Here is a 17707-nt window from a genome sequence, read left to right as displayed (position 1 = left end):
AGGAACGTCACCAAGATCAGAAATGTAACAGGGGGAGGGCCAGGATGACATTTCTGCTATTATTCTCAAATTACTAAACTACCATTTGGTTCAGTTTCAATAACTGTTAAATTGAGCTAATAATAGTACCTATTTAGATGGGTGGCAGTGAGGATTAAATGAGACAGGGCTCATGAAATTTTTTTTAGCAAAAAGCCTGGACAATAGAAAGTGTCAAACTTTATTATTATTAATATTATTATTGCACACATCAAGAGTCCTGTGATTATATCAGTGAAGGGACTGACTAACAATGGAAAAGGCAAATTAGTCACATTTTTGAAGCATAGACAGTTATTTTTTAAGTATTCATCCAATGAGGCAGGATGCAAGACATCTGTTGGCTAACAGGCAGCTTCCTGGGTTGGGGGGGGGGCGGGGAAGGGAAGATACATAGAGACAGATATATATATCTGTTACATTATTAAGTTGAATCTGCACTAGTAACATTTTCTTTGCTACCTTTTAAGGTCTGGCAATGAAACAAAAAATCAGACCATGATTTGCGATATTTATGACATGTCCAAGGAGAAAATGGTCACATCTAGAATTTAATGGCAAGTTCCCTTGAGAGGGGTTTAGTTAGCTCTAGCAAACCTTTGGGTAAGGATCTTATTTCCTTATGTTTTATTTTCTTTCAGAATTTATCGATCTCCTTTGTTCCAAAAAAGCAAAAAGCTTTTGTAAAATAGCACATTTAGACAAGCTTTCCAGGCAATAGCCTTTCTGTGAATAGAAGACGGGCCAATAATTGAATAGTGATTGGCTGAGATCCTACCTCTCTGCCACTGACCACTGATGACACACTAAGCTATCTTTGAAAATTTAAAGATATGTGAGCAATTCAAACATAGGGCAAGATATACATTCTGATGTGATGCTCAGGATCTTTTTTGCACATGAGATAAAAGCAGAGGTCATTATGAATAGAAAAATAGGCTCCATTTCAATTCAAGTGAGAGGACTAGAAAGAATAAAAGTGCCTACAGTCATAATCAACCTGAGGTCTCTTTTTTCTCTAAGCTAGGATAGGGAGGTCTGAGAGAGATGGCTTCGTGCTCTGAATGAAGTATCATTAGTAGATAAGAGCATGTTTCACGGATGGACAGAGGGATAGTCTTATCAAGGACTGATATCAGAAAACACATTAATCTGAAAGATCAGGGTCAGGAAGACTAAAAGCTCAGAAGAAATTGAGAAATGAAAAAATGTTGGGGAAACCAAAGGTTTGATCAAGAAGAATAAGAAAGAAATAAACATTGGCAAGGACCCACTAAGGCTACAGAGTCATTGCTTAAAGAGATAGAAAGGAGATAGGGCATGTCAATACTTGTTTGCCCCTTTCTTTCTCAAAGAGAATGTTCTTCAAGGTGTAGAAAGAACAAGCATAACAATTAAGCCCAGTATAGTTTAGAAGACAAGAAGATATCATCTGACCTCTACTGTGAGATCAAGTTTGCAGAATTGTAGATTCTGGATTCCTTAATCACCTCCTCTCAGACTGAATTTGGATATTTGCTCTTTCCTTAGCTGAACAAAGCCCCACAGGTGGACAGAAATTTGATTGTTGATAACCCATGAATCTCCAAAAGATGAGACAAAATCCTTCCCTGCCCCAACTGTCCCTGTGTGATTTAGGACCAGGTTCAGATTAGGAACAGATTGCAAAGCAACAGACATGTAGACATTTCCTTAATTACCTCTTGCTGGCTTGGTTAATGGAAAACTAACCGTATCTGCCTGCAAAACTATCCAGTTATTGGCTGGGCATTGCCACCCCTTGTTTTCTATCAATGATTATAAAAATCTAATACTTGAGCTGGAACCTCTGAGAGGTGTAGGACCATCTCTCAGGACAATGGATCTTTGGGGACTCACCACTTCTGTCCTTGTGGGTTGTGTTCTTTTGCTAATCTTCTTGTCTCAATGGATCCAGAGACTCAAAAGGGGAAAGCTCCCACCAGGTCCTACTCCTCTTCCATTTCTTGGCAACATCCTTCAACTGGATTTCAAGAACATGATTGCATCATTCTCACAGGTAAAAGTACTGCTTTTGGGGTATGAATTCCAGCTGATTGGGTTGTGGAGGGAGACACAAAGGCTTCAGAAGAATCGGACTCATGGACATTTAGAGTCCTAACTCATGCATGATGAATTAAGGGCATTGAGTGATATCTCCATTAACAATGATAGTAGGCATTAATTGATTGTTTTGTCAAAACATTGGTAGCAGCAAAAGAAATTCAATATTTACTATGTGTAATGAATTACACTATATATATATATATATATATATATATATATATAGGTAAAGATTAATCACTTGATTAATGAGAACTTCTTTGGCACCTACTGTTTGCCAGGCACTGTGACAGGAGAGAATCTTATAGAGAATAAAACGATCTCTTCATAAAAGAAAATAGTTTCTGTTGTCCAGAAGCTTATGTTCCCCATGAACCTAAGGAGGAATTCTCCATGAAGGATACAATAAATTCATAGACATGTAAGTGGAATGTAATTAGAAGACAGAGAAAGCTGTCTTCTCATAATCTCATAATCTGGGACCCCAAAAAAATTTCAAGTAGGAGAGAGCACATGTACTGGACCTTGAAGGAAGTAACAAATTCTTATTGGAAGAGAGGGTGGGAATGAATTCCAGATATGGGAGACAGTCTGGATAAAGACAAGGAGTTGGGAGATAACATAGTTAGCAGGGTCAGTTTTGGGGATGAAGAGGACTATAAAATAAATCTTCAACACTTAAGTGGTCGAAGCTGTGGAGGCATTTAAGTGCCAAGTTAGTGCAGACTTTTTGAGTTGAAGTAGTCAGAACTGAACCATGGGAATACTAAATTGTTAGTTGTGTGGATTATTCATTGTAGAGGTGAAATACTTAAAGGAAAAGATTGATCTTGGAGGTTAATGAAAGAATGGATAAAAATATCACTTATGAATTGCTCACTATGTGCTCAGTAGTGGGAAGATAACAGAGTAAGCGATTTCAGCTGGAAAGACCTTGTGCTCTTTAGGGGACATTAACAAAACACATAGTAATTCAGAGCATTTCAAGTCAATTCTACTGATAAAATCTATATTTTTTCTGATACAATGACCCTGTTTTTCTTTTGTAATGTTCAGTAGCTAAGGATTCAGCACTTACAGAAGAAGTTGTCAGGCTTTTCCTTCCAGGACTAATGTGTGAACAACTGGGATGCAAGTAGGAATAAGTTATCTTATATTAGGTACGGCTGCCACTCCTGGGAATTTTGGACTTACCTTCCTGCTGGAGTCAGTTGTTTAGTAATTGCTAGTGGTGGTCGTGAGAAATGTGGTTCCCTTCTCCCTCATGATTCCTCCTCATTTTGAGGATTGTAGTTTGGACTGTGCTGAAAGCAAATTCAGTGGTATTTGGAGTAGGAGTCATTGACATGAAAAGATGGATCACAAAGGTTCTTGAGTAACAGTTCTGGACTATATCCATTTCCAAAGGAACTTAATGGTGGTTTGACTTTCCTGTATATTTCATCTTCTCTTTCTCTTGGATAACTTATTGGTTTAACTAGTTCGGATGCCTGTCTCACCAATCTATTACAGTAGTCTAAACATGGTAGGGGTCAGCAAACATGTCAGGAAGCAAGATGGAATAGATGTGGGGGACCTGAAGATAGAATGTATCAGACTTGACTATAGATTATTGTAAGTATATAAATATAAGTGAGAATTAAGTCAAATATAAAGCCATGACTGTAATTCAGGGGAAATGGAATTATATTCAAAAGAAGTACACTATAATACACCAGAACTCTAGAGAAGTGTAGTTAAAACAAGGATTCTTAAAACAAGATGTTAATTCAGTGGAACTGATAAGACAATGGTTATCTAGTTTAGCAGGGTGATTAATAGATCTCGAGTTCAGTATGATTAAATTAATCTTACAACAAATAATGGTTTCCTAGTGATATAATGAATAGTTTATACTCAATATACTGCATATAAACTGGGACAAATTCAGCCAGAGAAGGGACTGAAACAGACTCGGAGAAGATAGAGGACTGGAGGCAGGAGCTCAAGCTCTCAGAGCTAAGGAGAGACATTCCTTCCATCTCCCACCTTTGTGGTGACTGGAGGCTGGAGCACAAGCTTTTGAACTGAGACAGACTTCAAAACAGAGACTGTAATGGTGGTCCTCCTCCCTCCCCCACAGAAACAAAGACACATAGTGGAGGACTTCCAGAAAGCTAGCCTAGGCCCCAGGCAACGACACAAGACTGGGAAGGAGACAATAAAGCATTTGGACTTTATCCCTGGCAATTCTCATGGTGATTATTCTGCTGAAACAAAAACTGGTGCAAAGACCTCCAGAAAACCAACCAGAATATTACAGTCCATCTCTTGGATTCTCAAGGGAAATGAATAAGTTTGGAGAAAGAAGTAGTTTTGTGGGAAAATTAGTTAGTTGAATTATGGATGTATTATTTGCAATGTGAATGGGACATCCATTTTGAGCACTTCTCAGCCATTGGCTATGTGGAGTTTAAAAATGACAAAGTCTAGTTATATAAACATGGGAATCTTCTGCTTGGAAATAATCACTGAGGCCATAAGTGCTGAGATAATCTAGTTAGAAAGAGTTTGGCTGTTCATGAGATCTCTAAGGGAGTAGAGAGAAAAGAGAGCCCACAAAAGTCTTTGTAGTTAGGAGAGATATGATGATCCAGCAGAAGAAACAGAAGAGACAAGTGTTATGGAAAGGCCTCCAAATACTTGATTATCCAAGCTCCTAGTTCTTCCTCCCTCCATTTTTTGGGGGGAATTTTGAGTTTTGTTTCATTACTTCTTGTGGTCTTATAGAGTCATTAGCTTCAAGTCACTCCAAACTAAATGTTAAAAAAAAAAGAAAAAAATACTTTGTAAAATAAAGGGAAATGAAATTTACATCAAAAGATGTTTGGCAAACATCCAGAAAGGGACACAGTGATGATAATGAGTCATCCTAGCTCCATCAAGCACAGAAAATTCCAGGTTAAATTTATGTCCTTAAACAAAGTTAGGAAAGTGACACCTTTTCAACTGCACAATTATATAGGATATGGAATATGGGGTATCTTCTACATATGAACAAATGTTAGTTGTTGGAGCCATAGTTTGAACTTCAAATATGTCTCCACTGGAAATGTATATGGGAATATAGATATCTTCCTCCTAAATTCCTTCTCCTCCTGCTCCTCTTCTTCCTCCTCCTCCTCCTCCTCAGTCTTACTCCTTCTCCTCCGACTTCTCTCTTGTTCATGTTGTTGTTGTTGTTGTTGCTCTTCTTCTTCTTCTTCTTCTTCTTCTTCTTCTTCTTCTTCTTCTTCTTCTTCTTCTTCTTCTTCTTCTTCTTCTTCTTCTTCTTCTTCTTCTTCTTCTTCTTCTTCTTCTTCTCATGTCTGTGAGTTAAGAGGTAGACATTACCAGCATTATTCCAATAATGCTGCTAGGATTGTTATAGAAACTTCTAATATTTTTTATTCTTTTAGAAGGTCTAGAGGTCATCCTCTAACCCAGGAGGTTAGGGAAGGAAGCTACAAACAGGGCTTACCAAAGACCCTGCTAACTCCAAGGAAATACTTCTCAAAGGCTTGGATGAAAGTTTTTTTTACCCTTAAATTGATGTGAAAATCAAACAGATGTTCAAATGAGATCATCAAATTCTTAATTGGGTTCAGATTTTACAGAAAACTTTATATAGTAAAATGGTCAAAGGAAGTGGAAGCTCTGTTTTCAGTAACGTGTTCCAAAGTTAGTGTCTTCATATAGAAAAAAGACAATGCTGGTTCATCTATGATTTTACAGTTTTCCTTTTGGTGAGTCACCATTCCATAACCATCACCTCACCTTATCTGTTCTCGTGGGTCTTTTCTGCAAGGTCCACAAGTCTAACATTTTCAGGACTAGGTGTCAGGTTAGGCTTTTTTTAGATAAAGGGATTTGTTTTCTAAATGGAATAGCTTGCTTAGCCCTTTTCACTCTACTTCCCCTATACTTAATTCTAGGTTAGTATCAGATAGTAATATGGAAGATTCCTTCTTTCTATTATCTATCTCTGAATCCATCCAAATTTATGAAAATATGGGATTCTACACTTGTGGAAAAATGTTTTGATCATGGATTTTTGGAACGCTTTTACTGATCTTTAGACCTGTGAACAAAAAAATTCATCCATCCTGTTCTCTCCCAAATTTATCCCCTGGTGTTAGGGAGGATCAAATGGGCATCCAACCTCCAGTGGAGGAGCAATCTACTTTAGCATTGGGATAGTGTGATATTTCGATGATTCAGGGAAACTTTCTCAGGGCAACTTAACTTATCCACCTTCTAACTCATGATTTGTAAACCTTTATGAGGGTAAATTCCAAATGGTTCCAGAGTTTAAGTTGTTCAAAGTACATGTTTTCCTGCATATATATATATATATATATATATATATATATATATATATCTCACTGCAATGGTTCATTCTCTTCTTATAGAACTTAGAGAAATTTAGCAGCCACCCCTTTGAGGACGCAAACTTCTAGTGGGGATACAGAATGGGGAACAGAGTCAATAGGTCAATGAAACAATTTGCAAAGTAAACTTATAAAAATGTGTTGAAAATAAATGTAAGGTAATACCTGTGGAGGGGAAGACTCTGCAATGGGGGAAAAGCCTAGGAAAAACCTGCAAAGAAAGTGTCATTTGAGCTAAGCTTTGTGAAGATTAGGAATTCTAAGAGGCAAGGAAGAAATGAATCCTAGGCATAGGAACTACAAAAACCTTGTACCATAGAGTGTTGTGTGAGCAACATCAAGAGTATCAGTTAGTGTGAACCATGAAATAGATGAAGTCCACACTGGATAGGTGGGTTCTAGCTGGGTTGTAAAGGACATTAAAGTTTTAAAAAGTTACATTTGACCACATAGATAATGGAACCATTGAAGTCTGTTGATTATGAGGTCAAACCTATTCTTATATACTGGGATCTTAGCCATAGGTAAGGAAATTTGGATGATTTTTACTGTAGGAATAATGAATTTTATTTTATGCTTCAAGAATGGTATTAGTCCAAGATGTATAGATCTGTGAACTATGGACATAGTAATTATGAGATGACCAAGCATAAGAGTACAGAAAGAGAAGAGAAGATGGTCCAGAACAATATTATGGGGAAAACAAATGGATGTGTGGTTCAATATGGACTATAATTCAGCACAGGATATTGATAAGTGGAAATGAGAAAAGGAAAGGGAATGGGAAAGGATAAAGACAAAGACAGAGAAAGAGGGACAGGGAGGCAAAGAGAGAAGGATTAGAGAAAACCAGAGAGAAGAGAGTAAAGAGAAAAGAAGGTAGTCAAAAGAGTAAAAGGTTGTAAAGAGGTGTAAAAGAATGTGAATTAAGGTAAGGCCACCAAATTTGGCTAAACTGAGACCATTAGAGGTTTGTTGGAACTGAGTGTTGATGACTGAAGAATTACTACAAATATTTCAAAAGGAGAAGAGAGGCAATAATAATAAATAGCTTTTGTTAGGAGATGGCAATTCCCTCTCCATTTTGGATGGCATTTTGCCATGTCTTGCTATAAATCTTCCATGGGTAAACTACACAAAATCAAATACAGGCCTTTTCAGAATGTTTTTACCCAACATAGGTACCAATAGATCAAACTCTACATGAAAAAAATTCTGGGCCATGTAATAACACGGATTTCTAAAAAACAAACTAAAAGTAATGGGAACACAACGTTGTTATCCCACAGCTTATGTCTTTTTATACTCTGGATTCATTTACAACATATTGTCCCATGCATGTATAGTACACATATGTACACATGCATATGGAACATCATGAGGTAATTGTGGGGATAAATTCCAACACTCTAAAGGTTTAAACTGAATGTTTCTTCTTTCTTGGCATTCTTTTCACAGCTGGCTGACAAATATGGCCCCATCTATACTCTTTATTTTGGAAGTAAGCGTATTGTGGTGCTATATGGATATAAAATTATGAAAGAAGCTCTAATTGACCAAGGAGATGGTTTTGTAGACAGAGGAAGTGTTCCCATATTTGATGATGTAATCAAAAGAAAAGGTAAGTTTAGTTTATTCAAAAGAGTGATTGAAAGGCAAAAGAGTATATCAGAATATATCTAGTAGAATCAAATAATTCAATGCTGAACCTAATTATTGGTTTCATTTTTAATGTCTATTTTCAGCACCTAAGACAAAGCCTAAATGTGGTAGTACTTGTGCTAAATGCAGTAGCATCACATTTTGGTTTCAATTGAATAAAATTAAATTTGATTAGTGAATTAGGCCTAAATCCCATGTACACTGTGCTTTCTACCACCTTCAGTGTTAGAATGACCAATGTCCTGTTCTTCTCTTTTGTCTAGGAATTGTTTTCAGTAATGGAGAGAGTTGGAAACAAATGCGTAGATTTTCCCTTATGACCCTAAGGGACTTTGGGATGGGGAAAAGAAGTATTGAAGAAAGAGTTCAAGAAGAAGCCCAATGTCTAGTGGAAGAATTCAGGAAAACAAAAGGTTGGTTTTCTTTTCTTTCCTCTTGGGTAGTTCAATTACCCATCCAAAGGTTTATATACTATTTACTTTGGCAATCATTCTATATGTTGGCCTCTGTCCACTGAAAAGGGAATTACTGTGCTGGGCCAGAAAACTCCCTTCTCTCTTCTTATACTCTAATATCATAAGTTAATCTAGTTTTCTATAAGGGTAAAGGAAATTATCCAGGAGAACAACATCTTCTAACCTTAGAGGAAATAAACATGACATGGGGAAAAGATATGTCCAGTTTCTACATAAGTGGAATATTTTTGTTAAACGTGTTTTTTTTCTTTTGTTCACTTTTCTCTACATTAGGTCAGCCCACTGATCCCACCTTCATCCTTGGCTGTGCCCCATGCAATGTGATCTGTTCTATCCTCTTCCGTGATCGATTCAAGTACAATGATGAGAAATTTCTATATCTGATGAAATTGTTAAATGAAAACTTTCAGCTCCTTAATTCACGATGGATACAGGTAAGAGCAAAGCTATCTTCATATTTTGTGGCTGTTTGCTCAGTTTCAGCAACAGGACCGATGTACCATAGATTCTCAACTCTTAGCAAAATCTTCAACACACAGGAACACACACCTTTCATATATTATGCACTCAAGGACAATAATATCATGTAATATTTTTGGCTCTGAAATGAGATATTCTTTTCCCAGTATTCTGTGAACTACTTCTAGGTCATACAAATATTTAAGAAATAGAGAGAACTGTCTGATTAGACCTTAGGATATTCCAAGTATGATAATGCTCATAGATGTGGGCAAGTAAAATAAGTATTTACAGAGAGCCTGTCCAACCCATTCTTAAAGGATTAGGGAGGACAGCTGGCCAAAACTTAAGAAAGTCATCTACAGATTACATCAGTGTTATGGCTTAGTCTCTACAATGGATGGACATGTAGGATCACAGCAGTCATTCACTGCAATCAGAACTAAGGATCCTCATTCCTTTTCCTTTTCCTACTAAGGGTGCCTGTTCCTCTCACTTCAGGTGCTGAGCTTCCCTGATATGTTCTAATCTCTAATTAGTTGCCCCTCTCCCCAGTCTTAATCACTAGCCCTACTAGAATTTAACTGCATTATACTTTACTAATTATAACTGGACACATCCCATAACTGGAGGACAAAGAAGCATTGTCTCCTATCCAGGTTTCTGTCTCTGCTCCATGTTCCTTTCTGTCAGAGAAATGAGACTGCTACCACCTGAAACTGAATGACTTCTGACTTCCCTAGTTCCATTGTATATTATCCTGAAATTTGTTCTGTCCAATTAGGATAAGATGTTTTGTTTGCTGATGACTGGTAGAAATTCTCCCTTTTTTTCAAATCAATACTAAGTCTTTTTTGAGTGGATGTTTTCAAAACACACACACACACACACACACACACACACACACACACACTAAAGATTGTGTGAAAAAATTGGTCTCAAATAGCATTCTCAAGAAAGTAGGAAGGTCATAATTTTTCCTCACAAGTATTTCAAAATGTATTTAAATAATGCTAAATGTCAAAAAATGTTGTTGTGGGAAAATTAGCACGTTGAAAAACTGTTGGTGTTTGGATTGTTCAGGCAACCTGGAAAGCAATTTAGATCTGTCCCTCCCAAATTAGTAAATCATATCTGTCTTATGAACTAGCAATACCATTATTTGGCCAGTATGCCCCCAAAAAATCAAAAAAAGAAGTGTGTAAAACTGAAAGTTGTATGCAAAAAAAAATTGAATCGAGGTTTTTTAGGGGGCTTCAAAGTACTGGAAACTAAGGGGCTTTTCATTAATTGGGAATAACTGAATAAATTCTGGGATGTGAATATAACAGAATTTTATGTTTTGAGAAATGATGAAAGGTACAGCTGTACACATGGGAAGACTTTATGAATGGTTGCCAAAAAAGTGAGTAGAACCAATTTGTACAATGAGAAAAACAATGGGAAGATAAATATCATGCAAGGCTAATGTACTTTAATTGATATAAAAACTCACCATGATTCCAGAGGAACCAAAATGAAACATGCTATTCTCCTTTTGACAGAGAGATGATGGACTTGATATATAAAATGTGATGCATGTTTCTGGCTATTGCCAAGGAGGGGCTTTGTTTTGCTTGACTATGTATACATGTATCAGGGTTTTTTTTTCTTTTTTGTTCAGTGTGTGGAGAAGACAAGATACTCTTTGTCAATAAAAATGAATAGAATAGAAGAGTTTATAATTAGAAATACAGAGTTGTCTCTTTATGATAGTAAACTCACATGTGTTTGCTTGGGTTTGGGGGGGCGATGTAGCTCTACAACTTTTTACCAGGATTCAGAGTGTACCTCCCTGGAAAACATAAAATATTTTTTAAAAATGTTAAAGAACTGAGACATTTCATTTTGGAAAGAGTGAAGGAGCATCAAACAGTACTAGATCCCAGCAACCCTCAAGACTTCATTGACTGCTACCTCTCCAAAATGCAGCAGGTAGGAGGCATGGGGGAAGCACCTTGCTCTTGAACAAAGCTGATATTCCAAAATTCTTACAGGTCACACTCTTCAAACTATATGGGACAGTATTGATCATAAAAAAATCAGAGACTCTCTGAGTAAGAAAAAGCCTTGGTTTATTACATTCTCATGGGAAAAGGCATTTGTACCTGACAAGGTATTTATCAGCAAAAGGAGTACAATGCATAAATTGCAAAACACCTGATTAAATAGTCTGAATGCAGAAATCCCCAAAGTCCCCCCCTTAAGCCCCCCAGCATGGCCTTTTCCCCATTGTTTGGGGGAGTCTGGGGTTACATTCTAGTTGTGGAAATCTAACCCAGAATCAAAAGAATAAATTGCCTTTAAAAGAGATACTTAAATGCTACTTAACAAGAGGAGGTGGGAAACAGGTTGGGACAAATACCTGCAACTTTTCAGTTATAACTATTTATTATTATAAAGTGTCAAGTCATAATTGCGGTATAGTTTAAGGCTAATATATATTCCCATGAGAGAGTCTTCACTCATATATTTCCACGAAAAACCATTGGATGGGACATTAGAAAATATCAATGCATCCATTTTTCCTAAGGTGTCCATTGGCTTTCTACTGATCTCTTACATGAACATTGTGAGGGAAATTAGAAGAGTTCTGAATTGCTAGAAGATGAGCTCATGATCTAGGCTTTCCTGTTTGGAAGAAGATATTATATTGTAGAATCAATTAATAATTATTTAGCAAGACCCTACTATGTGCCAGATAGTGCTGAAGACACAAAAGAGGCAAAAGATAGTCCCTGAGCACAAGGAGTTTACAATAAAATGGGAGAGATAATATGCAAAAAAATACAAAACAAAGGAAGCTCTAAATAGGAAAAAATGACATGAGATCAAATTCAACTTCAGACACTAGCTATGTAGTCCTGGGAAAGTTATATCACCATTGACTCCCTCAGTTTCCTCATTTTTAAGTTGAGGATAATAGCATTTATTTTCTAGGGTGATTGTGAGGATAAAATAATATGATTGTAAATCATATTGTTAACTTTAAAATACAGGTAGTGGATGGCTCAGTGAAATGAACACTGGGCCTGGATTAAGAAAGACCCAAATGCAAATCCATTCTCAGACATTTCCAATCTGAGTGATCATGTGTAAGTCCTTTAACCTCTGATTGCCTGAAAATGGATCCACTGGAGAAGGAAAGACCAACCACTCCAATGTCTTTACCAGCAAATGATTAAATGAATTTAGGAAGATCAGACATGACTGAAATACCTGAACAGCAACAGATCACAAACCTGTAAGCATATAAATGCTAACTAATATTATGAATGCTAGTTATAACTAGCTGCCACAAAAGCACTCATAATTAATTATTTTCCGGCAATAGGATGATCTTCAGTTTGCTCCACAGAAAAATGAAAAAGATACAAAAGCCTCCAAAAAATGTGCAAATAAATTTAGAAAACAAATAAAGCACTTATAGTATCCTATTCTTTCCCCTGATAATAAAAATTTACTCAGATTTTTCCAGGATATCAGTCCAACATTCCATTTAATTTTCAAACTATATTCCCATCGTACATACTTCCACTCAGATTGATAGAGGTAGCTAGGGGATGACATGGATAGAGTAGTGAGCCTGAAATCAGAAAGACTTATGTTCAAATAAGGAGTCAGACCTTATAGCAGTATAATCCTGCTAAGTCACTTCATATTGGTCTGCCTCTATTCCTTCAACTGTATAATGAAAATAATAATACCCTCTACTTCCCAGGGTCATTGTAAAGATCAAATGATATATTTGTACAGGACATGGCCCATAGCATATGCCTGATAAATGCTTATTTCATTCATTCCTTCATAGAAGGAGACTCACCCAAGAGACTAAACTTCCCTAGAAGGAATGATCATTTGGGGAATGTTGAGCAAGCAATGCTGTTTCCCACTGGATCTGAGCTGTCCAATAATACATGTCATAGGGGAAGGGGAGTGCAGTAGGGAAGAGTAGAAAGTAAATGTCTTCTAGCCTTCCCTCCCTAACCTCCCAGTCATGGCAGCAATCATTAACTCTATTCTGCCCTCTTTCATAGCACAGCCCTCCTATTTCAGTTCAGCATCATCACTCACCCAGAAAATAACTCCCTCTTAACAGTTCTCCAGGCAGCAAGATTTTCAGTCCATTCTTCACAAATCTGCAAATTTAAGATGCATAAAGTATGAGAATCATTGAAACCTTTCCCTGAGCAAGATGCTTTAGGGCTTTCAGATACAATGCAAATTCATGTATTTGGCTTTTAGCACCCTTCACTATTTGGCTGCAGTCTTTCTTTCTAGACTGGTGATGCATTTCCCCCCTCACAGCCTCTATGCTCCAGCTAAACTGGCCTGCTTGCTGGTTTCAATAAAATATATTCCATTTTTTCCCTCTTTGCCTTCATGCAGTTTAGCTCCCATGCCTAGAATTCTCTCGTTCTCTTTCCTCAACACTTAGTAGCCATAATATTCTTCTACACTGACCTACTAATTCCTTTAGGAGCCTTCCTTTATTCCTCCCACTCTTCCTGTCCTACCCAGAAATCTCTGTGTATTTATTTTGTGTAGATCCCACACATGCTTATCTCTAAATGTGTTCTAGACCTCCAATAGGATGTAAACTCTGTCTTATTTTTGTCCTTTGCCTTTATGTCACTACTACCTAGCACTTTGCCTCACATTTAGTGGAGATATCTTACATATTTTGTCAACTGAGTGATGTGACATACGGATAAACAGGTTAAACATCACAGAATTAAATATATTTTATTAAAATGTTCACTAAAAATTTTATTCCAAGGTTGATACCAAGGCTCCTTTAACTCCCTACCTAGATATAATGGTACTTTGTTCCTTCTGCCTCTTTATTTTTTACCTTTCTTTCAGTGGCTCAGAGTCAATGGGTTTTTTTTCAGTAGTGAATTGACATAAAAGCATGAGTATTGATTCCATTGCTTAATCTTTCTCATTAATGTATTTACTTCATGCTTGTCTAGTTTGAAGTTTTCCAAGTCAAATATCTGACTCACTTTGAAATTCTTTTTAGGAAATGCCTGAAAAACACCTTTTCTCTCCTCCAAGACACTCTTTTAAAAAGTCAAATGTTTATTTCCTCCCACCCAGTGAAGATGAGATAAAATCCTCATTATCATGTAATCATAATCAAGAAGAATAAATTTCCATATAAAATAAATATCAAAAAATGTGTCCCATTTTGCACAGTAATCCAACAATTGTCTCTCTCTGAAGGCAGGTAGCATTCTTTATCATCTGCACTTGAATCGATGAGTTGATTATTTTTTCACAATTGTTCATTTTTATAACATTGATGTATATAAGCCAATCTTATTTCATATATGATCAAGGTCATATTTAAAGTATAACTTATTTATGACTATAACTTAATCTACTTTAATTTTGATGTTTTCTAATCTCTTTAATTTTTTAGAGAGGAGTAGTCCTGACCTATTTAAATTTATTTTCCTGAAGAGGTGAAGGACTTTCTTTGCCCAAAAATACTTCTTTAATGTTGAATATCTAATTTTTGAGCACTAAACTTCTTAATGTGTTAAATTTGATGCTTCTTTCTCTTGGATAGCCTCTGAATTCTATCTATCTATCTATCTATCTATACTTTGTCCTCAATTATTTTTAGCAATTATGCATTTTCCATTATTTAAATATTAGTTACTTAATTTCCTATTTTAATTTTCTATTACTTTTACCTCCTTTTGGCTTGTAGAGAGCCAGTGTTCTTCCAATATTGTTATCTTTAAATTTTATGTTAAAATTTCTCTATTTTCTAGTACCAAATCTGTAAGTTTCATCTTAAAAGAATTTATTTTAGACACACTATCTATTATATGTTCTAAATTGTTTATTCAGTTTTTAATTTTTGAGACATGTTGTTTAGCTCATTATTCGTCCTTTTTTCTTCTTTTGATTTTTTTTCTTTTGAAATACAATAATAATAATAATAATAACTATAGTATTTGCATCACACTTCAAATATCATCTTACTTATACCTCACAACAACCCCAGGAGGTAGTTGCTATTATTATTGCCATTTTAGAGATGAGAAAATGGATTCATATAAAAATGAAATAATTGGCTCAAAGTCATAAAACTAGAAAAGTTTTGCACTTAGATTCGAACTCAGACCTTCCTAACTCCACGTCCAATGCTCCATCCATTGTGCCGTCTAGCTGTCTCTATGGTATTGTGCCTTTATATCTGAGATTCCTATAATGCTTACTGCATTGTTTTCTGTTTTCTTAGAGATGTTTGTATAGTTATTCTTGATTATATCCTCTATATTCATTTTTTTAATATCCGGGTCTAAATAATTTGCTCATTTCTCTGCTTCATGCCAGTTGAGTTGGGTAGAAATTGACTTCTGCCCAAACTTTGTCTCAGCCTTTAAAAAAAAAATTACACTTTGGGAGCTTCATTTACATTTCAGATAACCTGCTATTAAGTCTTCTCCTATATTCCATCATTCACCTGTTTCCATTTTCTCCTGTGTGATCTTGAAAAAAATTCAGTCATTGTCAGCAGGTTCACTCTGGGCTGAAGGGCCTTAAACCTCACCCAGAATTCCCCCACTGTCTGTGACCTTCTACTGGTAATGAAGGTAGGGGAGGGTTCCTAGGACATGTACTTATGTACTCACTTATTTCTTGTTTGCTAATGACTTTCCCTGCTGTCTCTCATTATTTCATTGATTTGTGCCTCTGTTCTAGGAAAAAGATAATCCCCACTCTGAATTTGACTTAGAGAATCTAGTAATGACTGGAGGAAATTTATTTGCTGCTGGAACAGAGACAACCAGCAGCACTCTAAGATACGGCCTGCTGCTCATGCTGAAGCATCCTGAGGTCCAAGGTAAAGTACAAGAATTGCCATGCTTGCAGACGAGGCTTACTTTCCCAGCCCTGTACCTTGCTCAGGGGCTAGCCCTGCTTTCCTAATTTTGTGTTTGCATGACTTCCACACAGAGCAGCAACAGGTCAGACAGTTCCATACAACACTTGGGCAAGACTTAGTTATTTAAATATGTGAAGTTCTATCATACAGAATTACATTCACTTTAACTAATATGTATAAAGTTCCTACTGTGCACGTTATGCTTATGACAAAAAAAAAAGAGTCAACTGAAAAACCGCTTCTCCTGAAAAGACATATTCTACCAGTGCTGGTTCTGCAGGAGCAGAACTAGGTACCAGGGAGAGAAGTTACAAACTGACAAATGGAAACTTCATTTAGGGAAAGACTTGCAAACTAGGAAAGTTCTCCCAAAGCCCATTTAGCTATATAACTTCCCTGGAGGTAATGAGTTCTCCTTTACAGGAGGTTCTCAAGCCTAATCTTGATGAACTTTTGTTCATTCCATTAGAAATAGAATTATTGCGGAATTAAATGGTGCAATTAATAGGACACTGGCCTGAAGTCTGGAGAAACTGAATTCAAATCCAGCCTCTGATACTTAACACTTAGGGTCTGTATGGCCCTAGGTAAGTCACTTAACCCCCTATATACCCTGCCCAAAAACTATGCACTTATCTATATCTATAGATAGATAACCATATAACAATCAGATAGAGCCTCTATTATAATATATATTACATATATAATGTTATAATAGACATAATATCGCTATTATACAAAGATAATGGCACAACTAGCATAGATGGCCATTGGTAAAAATGAGGCATTTCAAATGCCGAAAGTCACTGTCCCAGAAGATTAGATGTTGATTCGGGAACTGAAATATATATATCTGGTAAAGGGTTTAAATCAAGATGATAATGTCATCTCCAGCACTATCAAATTCAAATGAAGAAATCTTCTTTCTTTGAGAATACTAAATAGCATTAAATACAAAGGATGTAAAATTTGCAAAGCAGTTGACATATTATTTCATCTGATGTCCTCTAAGGGAGATGCAGCTATTATATGCATTGTAGAAATCATAAAATAACAGGTTTTGAAGTATGGGGAATCTTGAAAGACACATAGTTTATGATCCCCATTTTTCACCTGAGGAAAATCAGGCTTAGAAAGGCTTAATGACTTGGCTGAATTGACACTGATGATGTATAAAGAGGAATATAAATGTAGTTCTTCCTGATTCCTATCCCCTGAGCCCCAGAGAATTATCCCATTGCTGCTGCTAAAGCCTGAGGAGAAACAGGACCCTGAGCCCCTCTGAGAATCATTGCAGATCCTATCATCAGGCAGATACTCCACACAAGCTCTGTTGGGCATTCTGAGAAAGCCTCCAGGACTGATTGATCTCCCAAGGTCAGTAATCATGGGGGAATGGGATTTAGTGTTGGAAGACACTCAAATATAATCTGATTCAATGATCTCATTTTAGACATGAGAAAATCAAGTCCCATTGTCATGATCTCATAGGAAATCTTCTGTTACATATAGCTAACTTAGATGCTGTGCTGAATGAAGAATGAGAAAAAGGTATTTGTTATATTGTTTCTTCCTGCTTCCCAGTCACCAGCAACAGCACAGAAAGCAAATGTACAAGGAAAATAATGGAAACA

General features: G+C 36.4%; 1 protein-coding gene across 2 annotated transcripts; it reads left to right on the top strand.

Moving 5' to 3' along the window:
• Positions 1-1807: 1807 nt before the first annotated feature.
• LOC116421969 (cytochrome P450 2C23-like) lies at positions 1808-16744 on the top strand. 2 transcript variants are annotated; one of them, XM_031956752.1, is made up of 6 exons: positions 1823-2077; positions 7989-8151; positions 8456-8605; positions 8942-9102; positions 10925-11101; positions 15890-16486. In XM_031956752.1, the coding sequence occupies exons 1-6, from the start codon at positions 1898-1900 to the stop codon at positions 16115-16117; spliced, it is 1059 nt and encodes a 352-aa protein (XP_031812612.1). In that variant the 5' UTR covers positions 1823-1897; the 3' UTR covers positions 16118-16486. The 2 variants fall into 2 exon arrangements, with proteins under 2 accessions (XP_031812613.1, XP_031812612.1); XM_031956753.1 differs by lacking the exon at positions 10925-11101 and having other exon boundaries at positions 1808-2077; positions 15890-16744.
• Positions 16745-17707: the final 963 nt, after the last annotated feature.

Source organism: Sarcophilus harrisii, chromosome 2 (assembly GCF_902635505.1).
Source record: "Sarcophilus harrisii chromosome 2, mSarHar1.11, whole genome shotgun sequence".
NCBI classification, from domain to species: domain Eukaryota; kingdom Metazoa; phylum Chordata; class Mammalia; order Dasyuromorphia; family Dasyuridae; genus Sarcophilus; species Sarcophilus harrisii.
The sequence above is the reverse complement of the archived record's forward strand: the minus strand, read 5'-3'. Positions and strand labels throughout refer to the sequence as shown.